The 19,121-nt window shown below is 45.7% G+C and overlaps 3 protein-coding genes across 8 annotated transcripts in view; 1 reads left to right on the top strand and 2 right to left on the bottom strand.

Moving 5' to 3' along the window:
- The window catches only part of PFDN2 (prefoldin subunit 2), a 34,078-nt gene extending 29,134 nt beyond the window's left edge, over nucleotides 1–4,944 (bottom strand). Inside the window, exon 1 of the mRNA XM_012639563.1 lies at nucleotides 4,799–4,944. Within this exon, the coding sequence (XP_012495017.1) occupies nucleotides 4,799–4,873 (75 nt within the window). The 5' untranslated portion in view covers nucleotides 4,874–4,944. The remainder of the gene's footprint in view (nucleotides 1–4,798) is intronic.
- On the top strand, nucleotides 4,923–8,012 carry NIT1 (nitrilase 1). 3 transcript variants are annotated; one of them, XM_012639557.1, is made up of 7 exons: nucleotides 4,923–5,024; nucleotides 5,607–5,702; nucleotides 5,969–6,223; nucleotides 6,335–6,438; nucleotides 6,655–6,788; nucleotides 6,954–7,079; nucleotides 7,344–8,012. In XM_012639557.1, coding segments are annotated over exons 1-7 (984 nt in total). In that variant the 5' UTR covers nucleotides 4,923–5,022; the 3' UTR covers nucleotides 7,611–8,012. The 3 variants fall into 3 exon arrangements, with proteins under 3 accessions (XP_012495011.1, XP_012495010.1, XP_012495012.1); XM_012639556.1 differs by having other exon boundaries at nucleotides 4,962–5,058; XM_012639558.1 differs by lacking the exons at nucleotides 4,923–5,024; nucleotides 5,607–5,702 and adding an exon at nucleotides 5,091–5,368.
- A 145-nt stretch (nucleotides 8,013–8,157) lies between these two features.
- Nucleotides 8,158–18,788, bottom strand: DEDD (death effector domain containing). 4 transcript variants are annotated; one of them, XM_012639559.1, is made up of 6 exons: nucleotides 18,657–18,788; nucleotides 16,890–16,922; nucleotides 10,676–11,064; nucleotides 10,372–10,479; nucleotides 9,915–10,061; nucleotides 8,158–9,354 (listed from the first exon to the last, which is right to left on the bottom strand). In XM_012639559.1, the coding sequence occupies exons 3-6, from the start codon at nucleotides 10,998–11,000 to the stop codon at nucleotides 8,978–8,980; spliced, it is 957 nt and encodes a 318-aa protein (XP_012495013.1). In that variant the 5' UTR covers nucleotides 11,001–11,064; nucleotides 16,890–16,922; nucleotides 18,657–18,788; the 3' UTR covers nucleotides 8,158–8,977. The 4 variants fall into 4 exon arrangements, with proteins under 4 accessions (XP_012495013.1, XP_012495014.1, XP_012495016.1 ...); XM_012639560.1 differs by lacking the exon at nucleotides 18,657–18,788 and adding an exon at nucleotides 18,499–18,598; XM_012639562.1 differs by lacking the exon at nucleotides 18,657–18,788 and adding an exon at nucleotides 18,499–18,534 and having other exon boundaries at nucleotides 16,890–16,901.
- Between the last annotated feature and the right edge of the window lie 333 nt (nucleotides 18,789–19,121).

Below are 19,121 nucleotides of genomic sequence, written 5' to 3'. Positions count from 1 at the left end.
AGCAATCCTCCTGCTTTAGCCTCCTAAAATGCTAGGATTACAGGTGTGTGCCATGGCCAGCCCTACCTACACTGTTTCAATTGTCATTCTCAGCAACATCTATAGTTTCAACAATTGCCTTTACTCTACAAGTTGTCAATAAATAGTAGCTGCTATTATTATAGATCATCTCTGCCTAAATGTCCCATGGATACCTTAAACTCAGATCATTCAAAGCTGAACTAATCTTCTTGTTTCCCCTATTTCTGCTAATGACATCACTCTAGCCCTCCAGGTAGGAAACCGTGGTTTCATCTTTGAACACACTGTAATCCCATCAACTGCCAAACTTTCTGTACTTACCTCAGCCAATTTCTCTTAGGCTCACTGACATCACCCTAGTTCAGGCCTTCATTACCCTCTTGTTTAAACTACTGCAATAGTCTTCTAAATGATCTCCCTATTTTTGGACTCTCCAAATCCATCCTACACTGTTGCTAATTTAATCTTCCTAACATTTTGATGACACAGAAAAGTGTTCATGATGTATTATTAGGCTTCAAGAGCAGATTACAAAACAGTACATACTGTATAATCCTAATTTTGTAAAATAAAATGTGTAAATATAAAAAACATGCCCTCTCTTTCTGTCCACACACATATACACAAAAAGATAAAGGAGGTGGGAAAAAACCCTCTCAAAGAATATACTCCAAAATGGTAAGAATAGTTATCTCTGGATAGTAGAATTATGGGTAATTTATTTCCTGGTTTGAACTTTTTCCTGTTTTCTACATTTCCTACAATAAACATGTATTGTTTTATATAATAGGAAAAAAATTAATAACATATATCCTTCTGTGATTCCCTCACTGCTTATGTTAAAAAGTCCCAAATTCCTTGCCATCCACCAAAGACCTCCATGGCCTTACTCAACTTGCTTTAAGGACCACATCTTTCTAACTTATACCTCATGATTTAGGTAAACTAACCAGTCACACTTCATGTGAATCCATGCTCCCCTACTCTCCTCTTCTTATTCTATTCCCTATTTTCTCCCGAACCTGCTTAGCTTCCAAGATCAGACAAGATTGGGCGCGTTCAGGGTGGTATGGCTGTAGACCTATTCCCTATTTTCTATTCCCATTGCCACCTATTTAAATCCATCCAATTAGGCCGGGCGCGGTGGCTCACGCCTATAATCCTAGCTCTCTGGGAGGCCGAGGCGGGCGGATTGTTTGAGCTCAGGAGTTCGAGACCAGCCTGAGCAAGAGCGAGACCCCGTCTCTACTAAAAATAGAAAGAAATTAATCGGACAACTAAAAATACATAGAAAAAATTAGCTGGGCATGGTGGCGCATGCCTGTAGTCCCAGCTACTCGGGAGGCTGAGGCAGGAGGATCGCTTGAGCCCAGGAGTTTGAGGTTGCTGTGAGCTAGGCTGATGCCACGGCACTCTAGCCCGGGCAACACAGTGAGACTCTGTCTCAAAAAAAAATAAAATAAAAAAAAATAAATCCATCCAATCCTTCAGGGCTCAGCTCAAATATCTCTAATATAATCATGGTATAAGTGGAAAAAAATATGTCTGATTCTCAAGTCCCTCAATTAAAAGCCCTGGATCTTCTAGTTACTGACTTTGGGCAGGTTAACTAAAGCCTCTGAAATTCAAATGTCCTCATCTATAATACACCTACTTCAAATGGCAGTAATTAAATAACAGAAGATAAAACAAGTGCCTACCACGTGTTATTGGCTTCTTGTTTGTAAGGGACATGTGTGACTCAAATTTGCAGCAACGATAAATCCCATATTTTTTACCCAATATTCTCTCTGAGAATAAAAACAAAGGCCAGATAGAGAGTGTTAATCAAGGAACAGCATCAGAACTCAATTATCACACCTCCTCAGTCTCCTTTGAGGTGTTCTCTTTCTCCTCCACCACGCTTGTTCCACTTCTTTCACTTTCTGTACTAACTACAAAAAGTGATGACTTTCATCCACAATCATGGCTTTTTCTACCATCCATAAACTCAATTCTCTAATCCAGATTTCTTGTATTGTATCCAGATTTCCTGTATTTCTTGACATACAGATTTCTTTCTGTATGTCAAGATTTATAAATCGGCCAGGCGCGGTGGCTCACGCCTGTAATCCTAGCACTCTGGGAGGCCGAGGCGGGCGGATTGTTTGAGCTCAGGAGTTTGAGACCAGCCTGAGCAAGAGCGAGATCCCGTCTCTACTAAAAATAGAAAGAAAATAGCTGGACAACTAAAAATATATAGTAAATATTAGCCGAGCATGGTGGCGCATGCCTGTAGTCCCAGCTACTCGGGAGGCTGAGGCAGAAGGATCACTTGAGCCCAGGAGTTTGAGGTTGCTGTGAGCTAGGCTGATGCCATGGCACTCACTCTAGCGCGGGGAAAAGAGTGAGACTCTGTCTCAAAAAAAAAAAAAAAAAAAAGATTTATAAATCAAACTGCCTGCTAAATGTCTAACTGGATGTCCCACAAGCAATCCAAACTCAAAATCCTAAAATAAATTATCTTTCCTGCTAAACTTGTCCATCTTCCTACATTCCCTACGGCACCATTACCTACCAAAGAAAGAAACCCAAGCCATCATATTCCTTTTTTTATCCCTTTTTCTCCATATTCGAGCCTTGCAATCTATCTCAAACTTTAAGTCTACCCACATCCCAAACATGCCAAGCAGTCTCATCCCTTAGTGCTTTGTAACACATTAGTCCCTTTACCTAGAAAATCTTCTACTTCTTCTTCCCTTGAGTAACTTCTCTTATTCTTTAGAATTGAACTGAAGAATTTTCTCCTCTAGAAAACAAAAGCTAACTAGCATTTACTAAACACATGTGCAAAATCCTTTGCATCCACTGTCCTGCCTAATACTCTAAACGCAGTGAAGAGATAGGTACTATTATATTTTTACAGATGGAGAAGGCTGAGAAGTAACTCATAGGAGGTCCTATATAAAGAGTAAATAGTAGGAATGGAATTCAAACCTAGGTTTGCCTGACCTCGGTGTATAAGAATGCTCTTAGCCATCCTTCCATAACACAGCTTCCCTTTTCCATCAGCTCCCCAAATCCTATAACTCTTGATTAGTTAGGAATCTTTCCTCTAGCTGTCATAAAGAAGGGACTGTGCAACAAACACATTATAAATCTTTATCGTTTGGTTTGTCTTTTCTCAAATGAGTCTATGAGCAACCTGAAGACAAAGTCTATTCCATCTACAGTAGTTCCCCCTTATCCTTGGTTTTGCTTGCCGAGTTTCAGTTACCTGTGGTCCGAAAATATTAAATGGAAAATTTCAAAATAAAGAATGCATAAGTTTTAAATCGCACACCATTCTGAGTATCGTGATGAAATCTCACTCCATCCTGCTCCATTCTGCCAAGGACATGAATCATCCTTTTGTCCGTCGTATCCATGCTGTATATACTACCAACCACCATTAGTCACTGACATTATCTGCTCCTGACTTCCAACCTTTGACATCTCATCATTTTATCATCTCACATCATCACAAGAAAGGTGAGTACAGTACAGTAAGATATTTTCAGAGAGACAGAAACCACACTGACACAACTTTTATTACAGTATATTGTTATAATTGACCTGTTTTACTATTGGTTGTTATTGTTAATCTCTTAACTGTGCCTAATTTATAGGTTAAACTTTATCATAGGTATGTATGTATGTATAGGAAAAGACACAGTATATTTAGGGTTCAGTTCTATCCAGTGGTTTCAGGCACCCACTGGGCGTCTTGGAATGTATCACCCACGGATAAGGGGAGAACCTGTTTGTACTTGTTTCCCTGTACCCAACAGAATGCCTAGCACATAGTAGACCATCAAAAAGTATTAGGTCCCTTCTTCCCGCCTTTTCACCCACGTCGGAAATTATCTCTCCTATAGCACTTTATACCTCTCTTAGGACACCTCTCTTATTAGCATTTTGCATATCTGTTTTACCCCACCAGACTATGCTCTTTGATGGCAGAGGACAGTCTTAAAAATCTTTATGCAGATACCTTTGCCTGCATTTGTTGTTCAACAAATAACTGATAAATGAACCTATAATTAAAATCGCTGTTGTTTAACTGCTTTCAATTCTACTGTGCAGATTTCTTCCCATTCCGATTAGACAGTAGCCCCACTATTAGCAAATGACGGTTCCCAAACCACAAAGGGCTTCCTGATTAATTTATCAAACGTGTCCCAATGATAGCCACTGGGGGAAATACAAACTCGGATTAGAAAAGGGTTCCTGGGCTCTAAAGAAATTCAACCTAATAGTGAATTCCCAAGTCAAAACAGTATACGACTAGACTGTTTGAGTATGTGAGTCACGTGGCTCTGCAGCGTGACGGCGACTGTCAACGTGGGTTCAGGGTCAGGTAACAGACTACACAACCAGCCCATTGACTAATCCTCTGGGATTCATTTCAAGCTGCCTTGCGCAGCCATATCCTGTCTGGGAGGTGTTGAGGAGAGATGGGGAAAGCGACCACCATCTCCCCTCAGACCACCATCTCCCATCCTCCCATACCCTGAATCTCAGGGCTTTCCCTTTCTCCAGGCTCACTCGATACCCCAGGGAGGCGTGGCTCTCACCTACCCAACCACCTACTCTCTCCCTGGGGGCTGGGCTAGCTTCTCCAGGGACCCTCTCCTCTCTAGGCAGCCACGCAAATGTGGGACTGGCGTAAAGGTCTGCATAAGCCACGGGCTCCCACTTGTCGCATCGACTCCGGACCCAGAGCCGGGTGCCCTCCTTCGCGCTCTCGGCTTCTCACCTGCTCTGCCGACACCGCCCCTTTCCCCGCACCGCTCCCGCTGCTCTTGCCGGCGCGACCGCTGTTCTCCGCCATCTTTGCCGCCTGCTGGGTTTCCGGCCTGCGCAGCTCAGCCCCGCCTTGCGTCACGTCCTGTCTGCGGGTTACCGCCCACTCACCCAGGCGCCCTTGGCTGCCGGCCGCTCTTCGGATCGGATGCTGCGAATGGTGTTGGCTGTATCTTCATGTAGGACCGACTCCCTATTCCTCCGTCGGCCGCGGTGAATTTCACCTGCGGTGCTTTATCTTGTGCAACAGAAATGCCGCCCCTGGGAGAGGCTGGGAAGAACGGGCTAACGGGAGGGTGGGAGCGCGGGTTGGGATCTGGGTTCCTGTGCTTCCTGCCCACCTTGGTTAGGGTGGTGGGAGACGAGGGAGGGTGAACTTCCCCTCAGAGATTCTGGCGTAAGGGGGGAAATACGCTTCAAGTGCATAGGTAAGAAGAGAGGCTTGGGAAAAACAAGGAAGTTTCCGGGAGATGATTTTTGAACTGCGGAAACGTTTGGCAGAGGAAAATGGCTTCAGTTTAATGTGAGATCGCTGGAAGTTGAGGTATTCAGGCGCCAAGGAGACCCCCTTCCTCCATCTTCCCACTTTACGATCTCTTCCTGTAGCCCATAATTATAACAAAGAGTGTTTTTGAACACTTGGGGGTTTTTACTGGCAGGGCCCAGATTCAGCCTCACAGTATGTAGGGAGAAGACAGAGAATCCTAGAAATTTATTGCTTGAGGGAGGGGGTTAGTGTCCTGATTTCTCACCTTCCTCAGGCTGGGCTTCATCACCAGGCCTCCTCACCAACTCCTGTCCCTTCTGTGTCCCGGACTCCGGATACTTCGATTGTCAGTACATTGTGCTCAGCCCAGGTAACATGTTTCGTTGTGTCCTCAGTGCCTGGCACATAGTAGATGCTCAATAAATGTTTGTTAAATGGATAGCGGGAGGCACATGGATGTCAACCATCCGCAGAACATTTGATTAATGAGCCCCATTAGTCCTGGGTCAGTGTGCCCTGTAAGAGCAGAATCAAAAGGAAGTTCCACCTTCCTCCCTACCCATTTGAGCCCCTGATCATTAAACTTGGGTTTCCCCATGGTAGGAAATCTGATAATCCCACCTGTGCCATTCACAGGCCCAGAGCCATGGCTAGCTCTTCTTCCTCCTGGGAACTGCCCCTGGTGGCTGTGTGCCAGGTAACATCAACACCAGACAAGCAACAGAACTTTAAAACATGTGCTGAGCTGGTTCGAGAAGCTGCCAGACTGGGTGCTTGCCTGGCTTTCCTGCCTGAGGCATTTGACTTCATTGCACGGGACCCTGCGGAGACGCTGCGCCTGTCTGAGCCACTGGGTGGGAACCTTTTGGGAGAATATACCCAACTTGCCAGGTATCAGGGAAAGGGGGAGGGAGAGGTAGAATCTTTGTTGGGCAGTGCCCCTGGATTGCCAGATATGAGGGTAGAGCCTTGAAAAGAGTTGTCAGTGTCCCCTCCCCCCAGGGAATGTGGACTCTGGCTGTCCTTGGGTGGTTTCCATGAGCGTGGCCAAGACTGGGAGCAGACTCAGAAAATCTACAATTGTCATGTGCTTCTGAACAGCAAGGGTGAGAATTCATAACCCTTTAGCCTGCCTCTTCCCAGGCTCTTCTACCTAGATTCTCCAGAATTTTCTTTTTCGACTCTATTTCCTTGGCCCAAGGTTTTAGGGGAGTTTGTACTTCTGTTTCTGGCCTATAAACTGTCTCCTCCTTGGGAGGAGAGGAACTAAGCTGGGATTCTAGAGCACCAGCACTGAGTATTTCTTCTCCCTCTTACTCTAGGATCAGTAGTGGCCACCTATAGGAAGACGCATCTGTGTGATGTAGAGATTCCAGGGCAGGGGCCTATGCGTGAAAGCAACTCTACCATGCCTGGGCCCAGTCTTGAGCCACCTGTCGACACACCAGCAGGCAAGGTGGGAGTTGTGAGAGGATGAGGGTGGGAGAGAAATATGAGGGAAGGAAATAGGAATACTTTGAAGTGGTAGTAGAGAAAGCCCTAAGGAGTGGGATAACGGGGGTATGACTAGATGGTGTGACAAACAGGACAGGGAGGCTAAGTAGGCTGTTTTTCATTCCAGATTGGTCTAGCTGTCTGCTATGACATACGGTTCCCTGAACTCTCTCTGGCATTGGCTCAAGCTGGAGCAGAAATACTTACCTACCCTTCAGCTTTTGGATCTGTTACAGGCCCAGCCCACTGGGAGGTAAGAAGATACCTCTTCAAAACATAAGGGCCTCCTCTTCACCTCATTCTCCTCCCTTGGCCCTACCAGTTAAAAGATTTTCTTCTCCTTCCTACCTGCTGGGAAAATTCATTCCCCAGATAGTTGTGTCTCATATGGTACAGAATAGTTAACACAGTAAATCATTCCTAGGCAATTAGCAGAATGGTCACAGTGGGTAGACTGGCCTGAAATGTCCATCTCCTGTCACTTCCCCACTAGCTGCCACACACATCTCATCTCCAGGTGTTGTTGCGGGCCCGTGCCATTGAAACCCAGTGCTATGTAGTGGCAGCAGCACAGTGTGGACACCACCATGAGAAGAGATCAAGTTATGGCCACAGCATGGTGGTAGACCCCTGGGGAACAGTGGTGGCCCGCTGCTCTGAGGGGCCAGGTCTCTGCCTTGCCCGGATCGACCTCAGCTATCTGCGACAGTTGCGCCAACACCTGCCTGTATTCCAGCACCGCAGGCCTGACCTCTATGGCAATCTGGGCCACCCGCTGTCTTAAGACTTTGACTTCTGTGAGTCGAGACACCCATTGTGAGCTGGTGCTGCTGTGACTTGTAGGCAGGACCCAGGCACAGCTCCCCTCACTTGGAGAACCTTGACTCTTTTGATGGAACACAGGCTCAGCTTACTGGGAAAGAAGAAACTTTCACCTGAGCTCCAGATTTCAGTTTCAGAAAGGTGGAATTTTATATAGTCATTGTTTATTTCATGAAAAGTGAAGTTATGCTGAGGGCTGAGCAGCACTGGCATTGAAAAAAATATAATAATCATAAAGTCTGTGCCTGGGCATCTTTGGGAGCTGGAAAGGGAGGTGGTATTGTACCAGCTGGACTAAGTTCCACTTCTAGGCCTCCTGGCTCATTCAACATGCCTCCCTACCTAAATAAAAGTGCAACACTCAGTGCATGTTCCAGCCCCACTCTCCCAAGCATGGGAGTGGGAATAGGGGTAAGAAGAGGGAGAAGGAAAAAGGAGTTGATACTGAATTACTTCACCTAAGATGATGCCCTTTGCCCAAGCCAGAAGAAAGCAAAGGGGGAAAGGGCTGCAGGGTACATTATTTATTTTCACTTGAACATGGAAGGAAAGTGTCACACTCCCCCTTCCCCTTTATAGGGGGAGTGTATTTTAATCAGCAACCTCTTCTCCATCCACCCTGTGTGTGTGTGTATGCACACACACCACAGCTGGGAGGGGGGAATAGGCTGACCCAGTCCTTTTATCTACTACTCCCTTGAAGAGGGTTTGACAAATGGGAAAAAGGAAGGAGCCAAATCAGGCAGAGGTTTCAAGCCATGGAATGGAGGAAAGAAGGCAGAGAGGAGCAGCACCAGATGCCAGGAGAGAGTGGAAAGGGCCACAGCTTCTTCGTTTTTTAAAAATTCTATAATTTGGAAGAGGGTGTTGATTAATTTCCAAAATACACTTCAGAGTCCCACCTTCCACATAGCTCCCTTACTCACAGCCCTTTGGTTTTTTAGACAAAATTTAAGAGCCCTCATAAAGCCAGAAGTATTGATAACCCCTCAATGCACCCAAAAGCAGTGTTCACGTCACTCCCTTACAAAGACTGTTCTACAGACTTTGCTTCTCCCTACACATTTGTCTTACGGCTCAGTGGTAAGGTGGCTGTAGAGACACACATTAGGGGTAAGTGGAAAAGGGAAACAAAGGGGAAGCCCAGGCACATGGGTGCAGGGAGGGGTAGGGAACACCACTTCCACTTTCCTTTGTCTTTTCTTTAAAAAAAAAAAAAAGGCAGGGGTGTGATTGGTTGGAAGGGTAGAGAACAAACCCCAGAACAGTATGTAAGCTCCAGAGGTGGGTGGTGGGAACAGTCCCCAGAGAAGTGAGAAGGGAAAGAGGTCAGGGCAATGCTTGCAGCATCAAGTTCCTCAGGAGTTTCTGTCGGCCCAGCTCATAGTCCTCCTCATCCACATTCACCAGCAGTTTGATGGCTTCATGGCCCACAGCTTGCTTGAGGGAGTCTGTGATAAAGACACCTTTAAGTGCCTCTAGTAATGAGCCATTGATGTAGTCGCGCCAGAATGCGTCGAGGTAGGTGAGCTCAGAGAACTTGATGTCACAGATGATGGAGCCCAGGTCCCGGGACTTGAGGATGGTGTTGGCCTGGTTAAAGCGCTCAAACTGGCGCTCAAGTGGGTCCTGCTTGTTAGAGAAGACGTTGCCCTGCAGAGCAGTCTCATGCTGGCAGTATTCAGCCCGAACCCGCAGTCTGATGTCTGTGGCAAAGAGAAGTTACAGAAAGAAGAGGTTACAGTGAGGGATGGAGTTTACAACCCAAGTTTGAAAAGCTGAAAAGAACAGCAGAATGGGAAAGTAAGGAACATCACCTGACAACTTCTCTACCTCTTCCCTAGGACTAGTTCTTTCTGTGTATTTCTGAAATCCTTGCCTGAATGCAGGAGGTTCTCTTTAATGGGCCAAAACCATGTTAACACTGTTCCCAACTCACAAGCAGCACCTTGCTTATAGGAGATGTTTTCTTAATTAATAGGCACAGAAGTTCATTTTAATACTCCATCTTGATTTGGTTCATCCTACAATAAGGATATCATAATGGCATCCCTTTGCTCTAGTATTAACTAAAGAGAGTTGAAATGTACCCTGCCATAAACATAAAGAGGAGTTCACTTGCCAGAGACTAAACCATTCAGCCTCACTTTGCAATGGCCATCAAAGTGAGCCTTGCACAGAACAACAAACTGCCCAGTATCCCAGCAGTTCTTTATATTTTCCCTCAAGTCTGCTCCACACCTCTGGAACCCTTGAACTTCCTCACCACATGTCTGCTTTTCCTTGGGATCTGGGGTCACTGACTTCCGGCGTTTTCGCTGGCTCCCAAGTGTAGCTCTCCCTCGGGCTGGCCGCTTGCTACACATCTGAGGACCCGAAGTGGGGCAGCACACCACAGGATAGTGAGGAGGCACTGACAAGAAGGTTAAAGGGAAGAAAACAGGGTAAAAGCAGAAATTCAAACACTTCTCTTGGAATGAAGAAGGAATCATTTAGACTTAGCACTAAAAGCAGCATCAGTAACGTGACCTGAAAGGAAGACACAACATGAGAGCAAATACAGGACCTACGTGAAGCATTAACACCTCACCTGATTTTTTTTTTTTTACGGGGCTACATGTGGGGAGACAGCATCCTTTCATTTAATTGGCAAAGCTGGAATGTGATGGGATCTGTGTCCTGTTACTTGATAATGGAAATTAGGGGAGTTAGTATCTTCTCACCTGTTTTAGGGGGCTGGGGAGGCCTCGGTTCTGGATCACTGAGGGCTCTGGGGGTCACATAGCGAATTGATGTCTCCTCCAGATACTTGTCTACAAGATCAGGGCACACTGTAGGGGAGAAGAAGTCATTCAGGGAAAGATACACCCTCCCTTCTCCCAGTCCAAACCTCCAATGGGCGTTATTCCCCTAGGTACTCGCCAGGGTCAATGCCTCCTCTCCCCCTTGGACTCCTATGCTGTTCATTCCTGGCTTCCCACAACTCTTCCCAGATTCCAGCATCCCCAGCCCCCAATACACCCTCACCAGCCCGTCTCCTCTTGAGGGTGACATAGGGCAGCAGGTCATGGCGAGTGATGATGCGCAGCAGCTGCAGCACCTGGCGAAAGTTACTCTCATCACAGCGGCCCTGGCGCTCCAACGCCAGTAAGAAGTCACGTCCATTTCGGATGAGTCCACGCTCATGGTCATCAATGACATCAACAAAGAGGAAGGAAAGCACACGCACATCTCTGTGTGTCAGATGGGTGCCCACGATGTCAAACATGCGGTGCAGGCTGTACAGCCCATGCTCCTGCTCACCGTGTTCTTCTGGCCATACCTGGCTTGCCCGCCGCTTTAGGCCCGCCATGCTGGGGGCTCAGGTACGCAATACTTTCCAGAATCCCTGCTCAGCAGCTGCAATTCCCACCGTACTGTAAGGACAGGGAAAGAACCTGTGAGTCACTCAATGGCAGGAACTAGTCTTATTCATTCCTATATTGCTAGTGCCTAACACAATGCCTGGCACAGTATAGTGCTTAATACATGTTTATTAAATTTTTAAAAGTTTTTTGTTAAAAAGTAAACTCTAGAGTTAATCCATCCTTAACAGATGCTGCCCTAAGTCTAGACCCTACTGGAGAAATACAGTCACTTCCTCTAAATGAGAATCTTGTATATAATTTTAGTGCTACATATTTGGCAAAGGTTGCTTTTATATATTATCCTGTGATTGTTCCTCTTGCCTCCAAAACATTGCTTTTGGTCCCTTGAAACTGCTCCCTTCACCCCCTAACCATTTCACCTCGTAAATACAGACAAAATTGGGAAGAAGTAGAGAATTCACTTTTTTTTAAGGCTAGTCAAGTGAAACAGTGGGAGTGGAGAAAGAACAAAGAAATCCATAACTGGTTGTGATCAATTAGTTGTAACCACCACTACACTTAGACCAGCCAAGAATTCACTCTTAACTCTAATATGGAAGCTGCACCAGATGAACTCAGGGACTGGCAACAGGGAAATTGAAAATCTTCAGAGTTAGAACTAGTTTAAATTCTGACTGTATCATTAACAAGTTGTATAGCTGTGTGACCTTAAGCAAGTCACTTAAAGTCGCAGTACCCTCATCTATAAAATGGGGATGAAAGAACCTATTCCTCAAGAGTTGTTAAGAATCCAATGAAAAAATGCATGTGAAATCACTCTGTAACCCTTATATAAATAGTCATGAAAGAAATTTCAAGACATAAGCATCCTTGACCTCTGCAGCCCAGACTCATCTCTCTTCAAACCCATCCCCATTTTTCCTACAATCTAACCAAGTCCAGATGCATAACTGCTCAGAAGGTTAATCAATAATATTCACCAAAACTTGCAGATTTAAATTAACAAATATTTATTAAGTTCTTAAAATGAGCATTCTTGTAATTCTTGTATGCTCCTTTGTAGTCCCTTGATCTTCGCACCATTTGGAAATACCAACTTCTAACCTTTCCTCGTGGATGTCATTTGCCAATCCCCTGTCAATGCCCAAGACTGCCCTACATTCATGATATAGTTTGGCATTTGATTCACAAAATTCCTCCCCCATCCTGGTTAACAATAATGACCCAGCCAATCCTCAAGTCCAACAACTTTCACTCCTCTCTAGTCACTCATACTTACTGCCCCACCAGACAGTACCATCCAATACTGTTCCTCCGACCACAACCTCCAATCACTCAATTCTAAATTCCTGTTGATGACACTTCTTAATATTTCTTAAATCTGCCCCACCTTTCTATCTCCACTGCCACTGCCCCACTTCAGATCCCTATAATCTCTCACATGGACTACTGCAACTGCCTCTTTAAGGGTTCTCCCCATCGCCAATCTTAACCCACCTAAATCCATCCCCCACATCTAGTTGAGTTAGCTATCTAAAATGCACAAGCCAGGCACGGTGTCTCAGGCCTGTAATCCTAGCACTCTGGGAGGCTGAGGCAGGAGGATCGCTTGAGGTCAGGAGTTCGAGACCAGCCTGAGCAAGAGTGAGACCCTGCCTCATTATAAAAAAAAATAACATAAAATGCACAACTGAGCATATCACTTTCCTGCTTAAGATCCATCGATAGCCCCCTCCTTATCTAGAAGAACACTCAAAATTCCTTACACAGCACATCAAGCCTTCTAAGATCAGGCCTACCACCTTTCCAACCTCATCTCCCACGATGTCCCACTTTTTATCCTCTAACATTGTCAGTTTGTTTATAGTTCATGTACATCATGCAATTCATTTCTCCATACTGTTCTTTAGGCTGTTCCCTTTGCCTGAATGCCCCTCTCCCTTCTCTATTCCACACACCCCCATCACCACCCTTTTTCAGATGGCTAACTCCTACTCATCCTTTAAGACTCAGCTCAGATGCCATCTTCGAAATGCATTCTCTACACCCCCATGCTGGGATAAGTAGTCCTCTTCTGTGCTCTTATGGAACACTATGCATATTTCCTTTATACCATTTATCACAGTGTACTAAAATTATTTGTGTATTTATTATCCCATTAGATCCTACTCAACTGACGGAGAGGCACTAAGTCATATTTATCTTTATATCCCTAGTACCTAGTAACAGACAGAGCCTGGCATATAGTAGGAGCAACCTGTTGTTGAACTTAATCTCCAAGAGATCACCATAAGCAATATTAATTAAGAAACAAACTCACCAAAGTCCAAGAGTGAAGACCCCATTAAGAACAAAGGTAATTCAGTTACCATGCATATATTCTGGCTAGCAATAGCCTCCTCAACACTGTGCAGAACTACTCACACCACATCACCCTACTCAACAATAAGATAGGTTGTTCTGTCCATTTTATACACCCAGAAACTGAGGCTAGATTAGGAAAGAGAATAAAATAATAGGCTACTTCAGAAGATGGAGATTCAGAAAGCTGAAGACAGCCAAGTAGGACCTGGTCCTCTCTTCCTCAGTAAACCTGAGATGGAAGCAGAGAGAAACTCGGCCCCTTAGGAAAAGGCAAAGTAGGCCAGGTACAGTGGCTCATGCCTGTAATCTTAGCACTTTGGGAGGCTGAGATAGGAGAATCACTTGAGGCCAGGAGTTGGAGACCAGCCTGAGCAACATAGCAAATGCCATCTCTACAAAAAAACAGAAAAATTAGCTGGATGTGGTGGCATGTGCCTGTAGTCCCAGCTACTCAGGAGGCTGAGGCAGGAGGATTGCTTGAGGCCAGGAGTTTGAGGCTGTAGTGAGCTATGATGATGTACTCTATTCTAGGCAACCGAGTAAGACCCTATCTCAAAAAAGGAAGGAAAGAAAGAGAAAGAGCAGAGAAGAGAAGGTAAACCCTGGAATGACTTAACCCTATACTATGGGTTCTAATATGAGGAAAGGAAATACAAACAGTATATAGTTTTGAGAGTCTAGATGCTCCACCCAAAGCATGGGAAACAGCTGGGAAAATAGCTATTCAACTATAGACTGGTTTTCCTTGTCTCTCCCTCTCGTTTCACCTGCTGCTGTCACTGAGTATGAACGAAGGTGCTAAAAGAAAGTAAGTTTTTTGTTTTTTTTTTTTTGAGACGATGTCTCACTTTGTCACCCAAGCTTGAGTGCAGTGGCATGATCATAGCTAATGCAGCACAGAACTCTTGGGCTCAAGCAATCCTCCTACCTCAGCCTCCTGAGTAGCTGGGACTATAGACATGAGCCACCGTGCCTGGCCAGGAAAATAAGTTCTTACTCATAGCAGGAAACACGAGAAAACTGAGCTTCCTTAGAGCCTATGCAACTTTTCCTTGTTCCCTATCCCACCTGTTCCCTTTGACCAGCTGTTGATTATGAGGACCTCAGAGAAAGCAAATGGGCAGGTTTCATATTCAACCAATCAAAAGAGCAGGTTGCTCCACAGCTTCTAATTCAAAGCATCCCCTTTTTAGTTTTTTTTTAGGGAGTAGCAGGAATGCTTTTCAAAATCTCTTCTAAACGTCTATTATCAAGTTCCTCACTTGGAGTCTCTGTGGGACAGGCCACTCAGACCAAGGCTAGAAACAGTTGTTATAATCTTTCCCACCCCTCAAAGCATCTTTAAGCCCCAGAAAATGAAGAAATATTGCTCCCACATACCCGGCCACTGGAAAATGAGGCAAAATATGGGAAAGCACTATGATCCTAATTATGCATCAATGGATGCAATACCCAGAGGGTTACCTCCCTACATCTGAGAAGGAGGGTGAAAAAAAAAAAAAAACAAAAACCCAGTCACCTTTAAGTTCTGGACTCCAGACTGGATCATCCAAGGTACTAGGAATTATCACTTCACAGCTTCTAGATCAGTGGTTCTCAACCAGGGGCAAATTTGCTCCCCAGGGGACATTTGGCAATGTCTGGAGACATTTTTGATTGTCATGCCTGGTGGGGAAGTGGGGTTGCTACTAGCATGGAATGGGCAGAAGGGGATGCTTCAAAACATCCTATAATGCACATGTCAGTTCCCCACAACAAAGAATTACCTGGCCCAAAATGTCAATAATGCTGAGGATGAGAAACCCTATTCTAGGTGGACCATGATGAAGGGTCTAAAGAATGCATGTCACATTCCACACTAGATCTGGAGAAAGAAGTCATTTGGTCCCTCAAACCCAAACCCATCAAACAATATTCTAGAAGAAAGCCTTGTCAGACATATGCTCATTTAAGTCCAACTAGCACTAAGGTGTTTCATCCCACTCCAACTTGGCTCCTGTGTCACCTGCTGTTGTCATTCAGGTGCACAGCAGGTGGTAGGGCTACACTCCCTTCTACCCCATTCCAGGAGGTCTACTTTGACCTAGTTCAATCTGGAGTTCTGTGGGAATAAGAGAAATGCAACCCTCTGCAAGACAGACACAAAGAATCCTGCTCATAAGCCTCAGGGCCATCTTTTAAAGTCCTGAACTAGACCAGTGGCAGACTCTTCTTGTTAGGTCACTGATCAGATTTATATTGCTTATTCAATGAAGCAAAACATAGTAGTAGTATATAAGTTTCCCAAAGCTATGTCCTTGGGAAAAATGTCAGGAGACTGACATGCAGGCTAATAGGCAGCCCTCCCCGCTTAATTATCATCTAGGATGGTGAGTTCACTCACTGTGCAACCCATATGGGGGTTCTAGGCATCAATCTAACTTCAGCATTAAAAGAATGTGACCAATTTCCTCTTAAAATAAAATATATTCAGCTTTCTGTGGCAGTGAAGCAAGGGAGCTCAGCTTAAAATATATAGCAGTCCTAGATGAAAGGTATCAGAGTGGTGAGGAGAATATACCCCATTAAACAGAAGATTAGAAAGAACCCGAGTCTTGATATCTGAAACACTGCCAGATACCCAAAGACAAACACTCAAGTAAACAGAGTCCTGATCCCATTGGACTGGTTTGGCTCCATTTGAGATAGTAGCATATGAGTTTCCCCCACACAATTTCCGAAGAATAATTCTTGATTCTGATGAACTGCTGTATTTCCTGGAGTTCTAGTTTTTTGTTTTTTCTTCAGGGAAGTCCAAGTCAGTCAAGGGCCAACTGACAGTCTCTATAGGATTTCCTCCTGAGTGGTCGTTCTGTATTGGGTTTCCCCTTCCAAGCAAGATCTAGTCTCATCCCAACCAGAGATGGTATTTGTACTTTTTGAGATACTTGACTCTCTCAAAAGCCCTTAAGGGAAAGCCATGTAGAAGAAATAAAAAAAGAGTGATGTCTTGAAATCACTCAAGACTGAAATGAAAACAACAATCTAGTCTCTTCACAACAGGAATGACATCTGTATTTTCACAGGAGAACTAGAGATATTTGATTCTCTCAGAAGTCCTTAGAAGAAAGTCATGCAAAAGAACCAAAAAAGAGTGATGTCTTGAAACTTGAAATGAAAATGGAAAATGTTAAAGATGGCTAAGAGTACATAAAGTGCTTTCTTGCTGGTGGGACTAGTACAACATTCTACATATTAAAAAATGTTTCTCTGAGAGCTGACCAAGACAAGACAACCAGGCAACAAACCAAAGCTGAGGGCTTGTCTCAAGATATTTAATTTCCCCTCTTCTCCTATCTCCAGTTAACTAAAGAGATAGTGATTGCAACAGATCTCATGCACCCAGTTGGGTGAGTAAAAACTCATTTTGCCTCATATCTACCCTATTACTGGGCCCAGCCCCAATATACTTCTCATGCCATTTCCATTCCCTTCCATTGTTTGAAAACAGTAAAAAGTTATGGACTTACCTCTGCAAGAAACTTAATTTCCCAGGTCTCTTCCTAGCACAAGTTTGAAAGCCAGCAGCAAAACAAAAACAAATGGGGTGGGGGGTCAATTTTCAAGCTTTATTTTGAACCTCAAAGGCCCATAGAGTTAGTCAATTTCAGTTGCAAAAATACACAGATGAGCCTAAAGCCATTTTGATTGAGATGATCCACTCAAAAGTTGAAGAAGAGAACTCACCCCCAACAAAGTCTCCAAGCTTCCCTAACTCTCTGCTAGTCAATTCACAAACCAATACCAACTCCAAGAATTTCCAGTCTCGATCGCTTATAGCAAGAAAGGTCCCAAATTCTACAACTTCTGGGAAAACTTAATTCCTTATTCCACCTATTTTGTTACAATATTAACTTTCATCTTTAGAGAGAACTGGGAGGAAAGTGGTTACAGACAAAAGTGGCATTTTCTTCCCATCACTTCACTTATCAGACCACAACTATCCTCCAAATTCTATTTTCAGCCCTTTCCCTTAACTAGCACACAGTAAGAACAAAATATCCACTGGGGCAGCATCTACTCATCCCATGTTTCACCAGGGAAAGTTTTTCTATATACAGTATTGCATATGGACCTCTTCCCTCTTAGCACTTATACAGCAAAAGAAGGGTCTGGAAACTAAAGCACTCATTTAATTAGCCTGGCTGCCTAGATGCCACCCTGTCTTTTCTGTTTCCCTTATCAGACTTCCAGAGCCTTCACCTTAGCATATAGGGTTCCAATATAGTCATGTCTGTTTCCCTACTCCTGTATTGCTAATTTCTAAAAACTACAAAAGTCCTTTGCTCCTCCACACTTGGGCAACACCAGCTTCCCCATTTTCCCGTCTTTTCGTAACCAGGAAAAACAAGGGAGCTGTAAGCTAAGGAGCCTTTTGGAAAGCAAATCCAGTCGAATCCTCATCCAACCCCAATTCTCCAAACCCACATGACCATTCCCTTCTGCCCTTCCCACCCTATTAAAAGCTAAGGACCTGGCAATTAGAATTGGCTGCAACTGATGCTGCTTAACTCTGCTCTCTTCCTTTCCACAGGGAAAGAAACCCCAACCTCTATAACCCGTGCAGCTCCACTGTCCTATCTCCCATCCCATTCCCCTTCCTCCCAAACTTTCCTCCCAGTCTCTCACTTTCTCTGTTACCTCGTCACACCGACACTCTCTCCATTCCCCAAACCTCCGTTCTCTCCTTTTCCACCCAAATTCTCCCCTGGGCCCTTCCCCCTCCCACCTCCAATTTAACACTTTCAACTCCCCCCACAAAACGTCTTAAGTCCAATCTCACCTTTTCCCACCTTCTCACAACACCCCTCTCAAGAGTCCGGTCCTCCCTCCAACCACATGCCACAAGCCCCCTTCCCCTTCACACCCCTAGTCTCTCCTTCCTGCTCCTACCCCCTTCAATACGGCCGGATCGCAGCCCCACTCCTCTCCTCGGCCTCTCTAATACCCCTGGCCTGGCCCAGTCTCAGCCCTTGTTTACGCCCCTCCCAATGCTCCCACTCCTCCGCCTCGACCCCTGCCCTCTCCCACAGTTGCCATCACCCCTGCACGCCCCCCTTGGCTGCTCCCCTCCCCCACCTCGCAGCGTCCCGTCACCTCCCTCTCCAGGTTCTCAGGCTGGACGTCGCCACCGCCTCCCCCTCCACTTTCCTTCCCCAAGCCCTTTGCGGCCCCGCCCGGCCCCGCCCCGTCCCGCTCGACTCCCCCTCCCCACTCCGGCCGCCCCGCCGCCTCACTCTCGGCTCAGGCTCGGCGCCGCCATGTTGGATCCATCCGCGCCGCTCTCCCGGGCCAGTCTCACGGCGCCGCATCCGGGCTCCAGCCGCCGCCGCCGCCGCCGCGGGCGTGGGGGAGGGGAGAGGCGGGCGGGGGTGGCTGCGTCCTGAACAGCGCCTCCCGGAACCTGGCCGGTTAGCGGCGGCTTCGAGACCATAGTGAGGCATGAGCCGAGGTAGCCATAGTAGGTGAGGGCAGCCTGGCAGCGGCATTAAGCGAGGAGTGAATAGCTTCAATTTGGGAGGACAGAATGCAGATTGGCAGCCATCTTGCTTTGGGGCAAGCTGGCAACGCAGTCTCGTCTTAGGGCGGTAGTAATGACTGGGAGAGGATAGCATTCTTGAATGTGGAAATATTGATGGCGCCAGAGCTGGCTGGTGGCAACTTCAAGACCCATTGAATCACTGGGCCTGGCAGTCATGACG

The sequence above is a fragment of the Propithecus coquereli genome, unplaced genomic scaffold (genome assembly GCF_000956105.1).
Source record: "Propithecus coquereli isolate 6110/MARCELLA unplaced genomic scaffold, Pcoq_1.0 Scaffold140, whole genome shotgun sequence".
Taxonomy (NCBI): domain Eukaryota; kingdom Metazoa; phylum Chordata; class Mammalia; order Primates; family Indriidae; genus Propithecus; species Propithecus coquereli.
This window is presented reverse-complemented; position numbering and strand designations above follow the sequence as displayed.

Bases quoted from the DNA above. Each gene is read 5' to 3' on its own strand.
- NIT1 (XM_012639556.1), top strand. From the start codon at position 4,994: ATGCTGCGAATGGTGTTGGCTGTATCTTCATGTAGGACCGACTCCCTA. The intron at 5,703-5,968 runs GTAACATGTTTC...TGCCATTCACAG, and splicing joins GTACATTGTGCTCAGCCCAG to GCCCAGAGCCATGGCTAGCT. The intron at 6,789-6,953 runs GTGGGAGTTGTG...TTTTCATTCCAG, and splicing joins TCGACACACCAGCAGGCAAG to ATTGGTCTAGCTGTCTGCTA.
- DEDD (XM_012639559.1), bottom strand. From the start codon at position 11,000: ATGGCGGGCCTAAAGCGGCGGGCAAGCCAGGTATGGCCAGAAGAACAC. The intron at 10,480-10,675 runs GTGAGGGTGTAT...TCTCCCCTACAG, and splicing joins CCTCAAGAGGAGACGGGCTG to TGTGCCCTGATCTTGTAGAC. The intron at 10,062-10,371 runs GTGAGAAGATAC...CCTTCTTGTCAG, and splicing joins TCCCCAGCCCCCTAAAACAG to TGCCTCCTCACTATCCTGTG.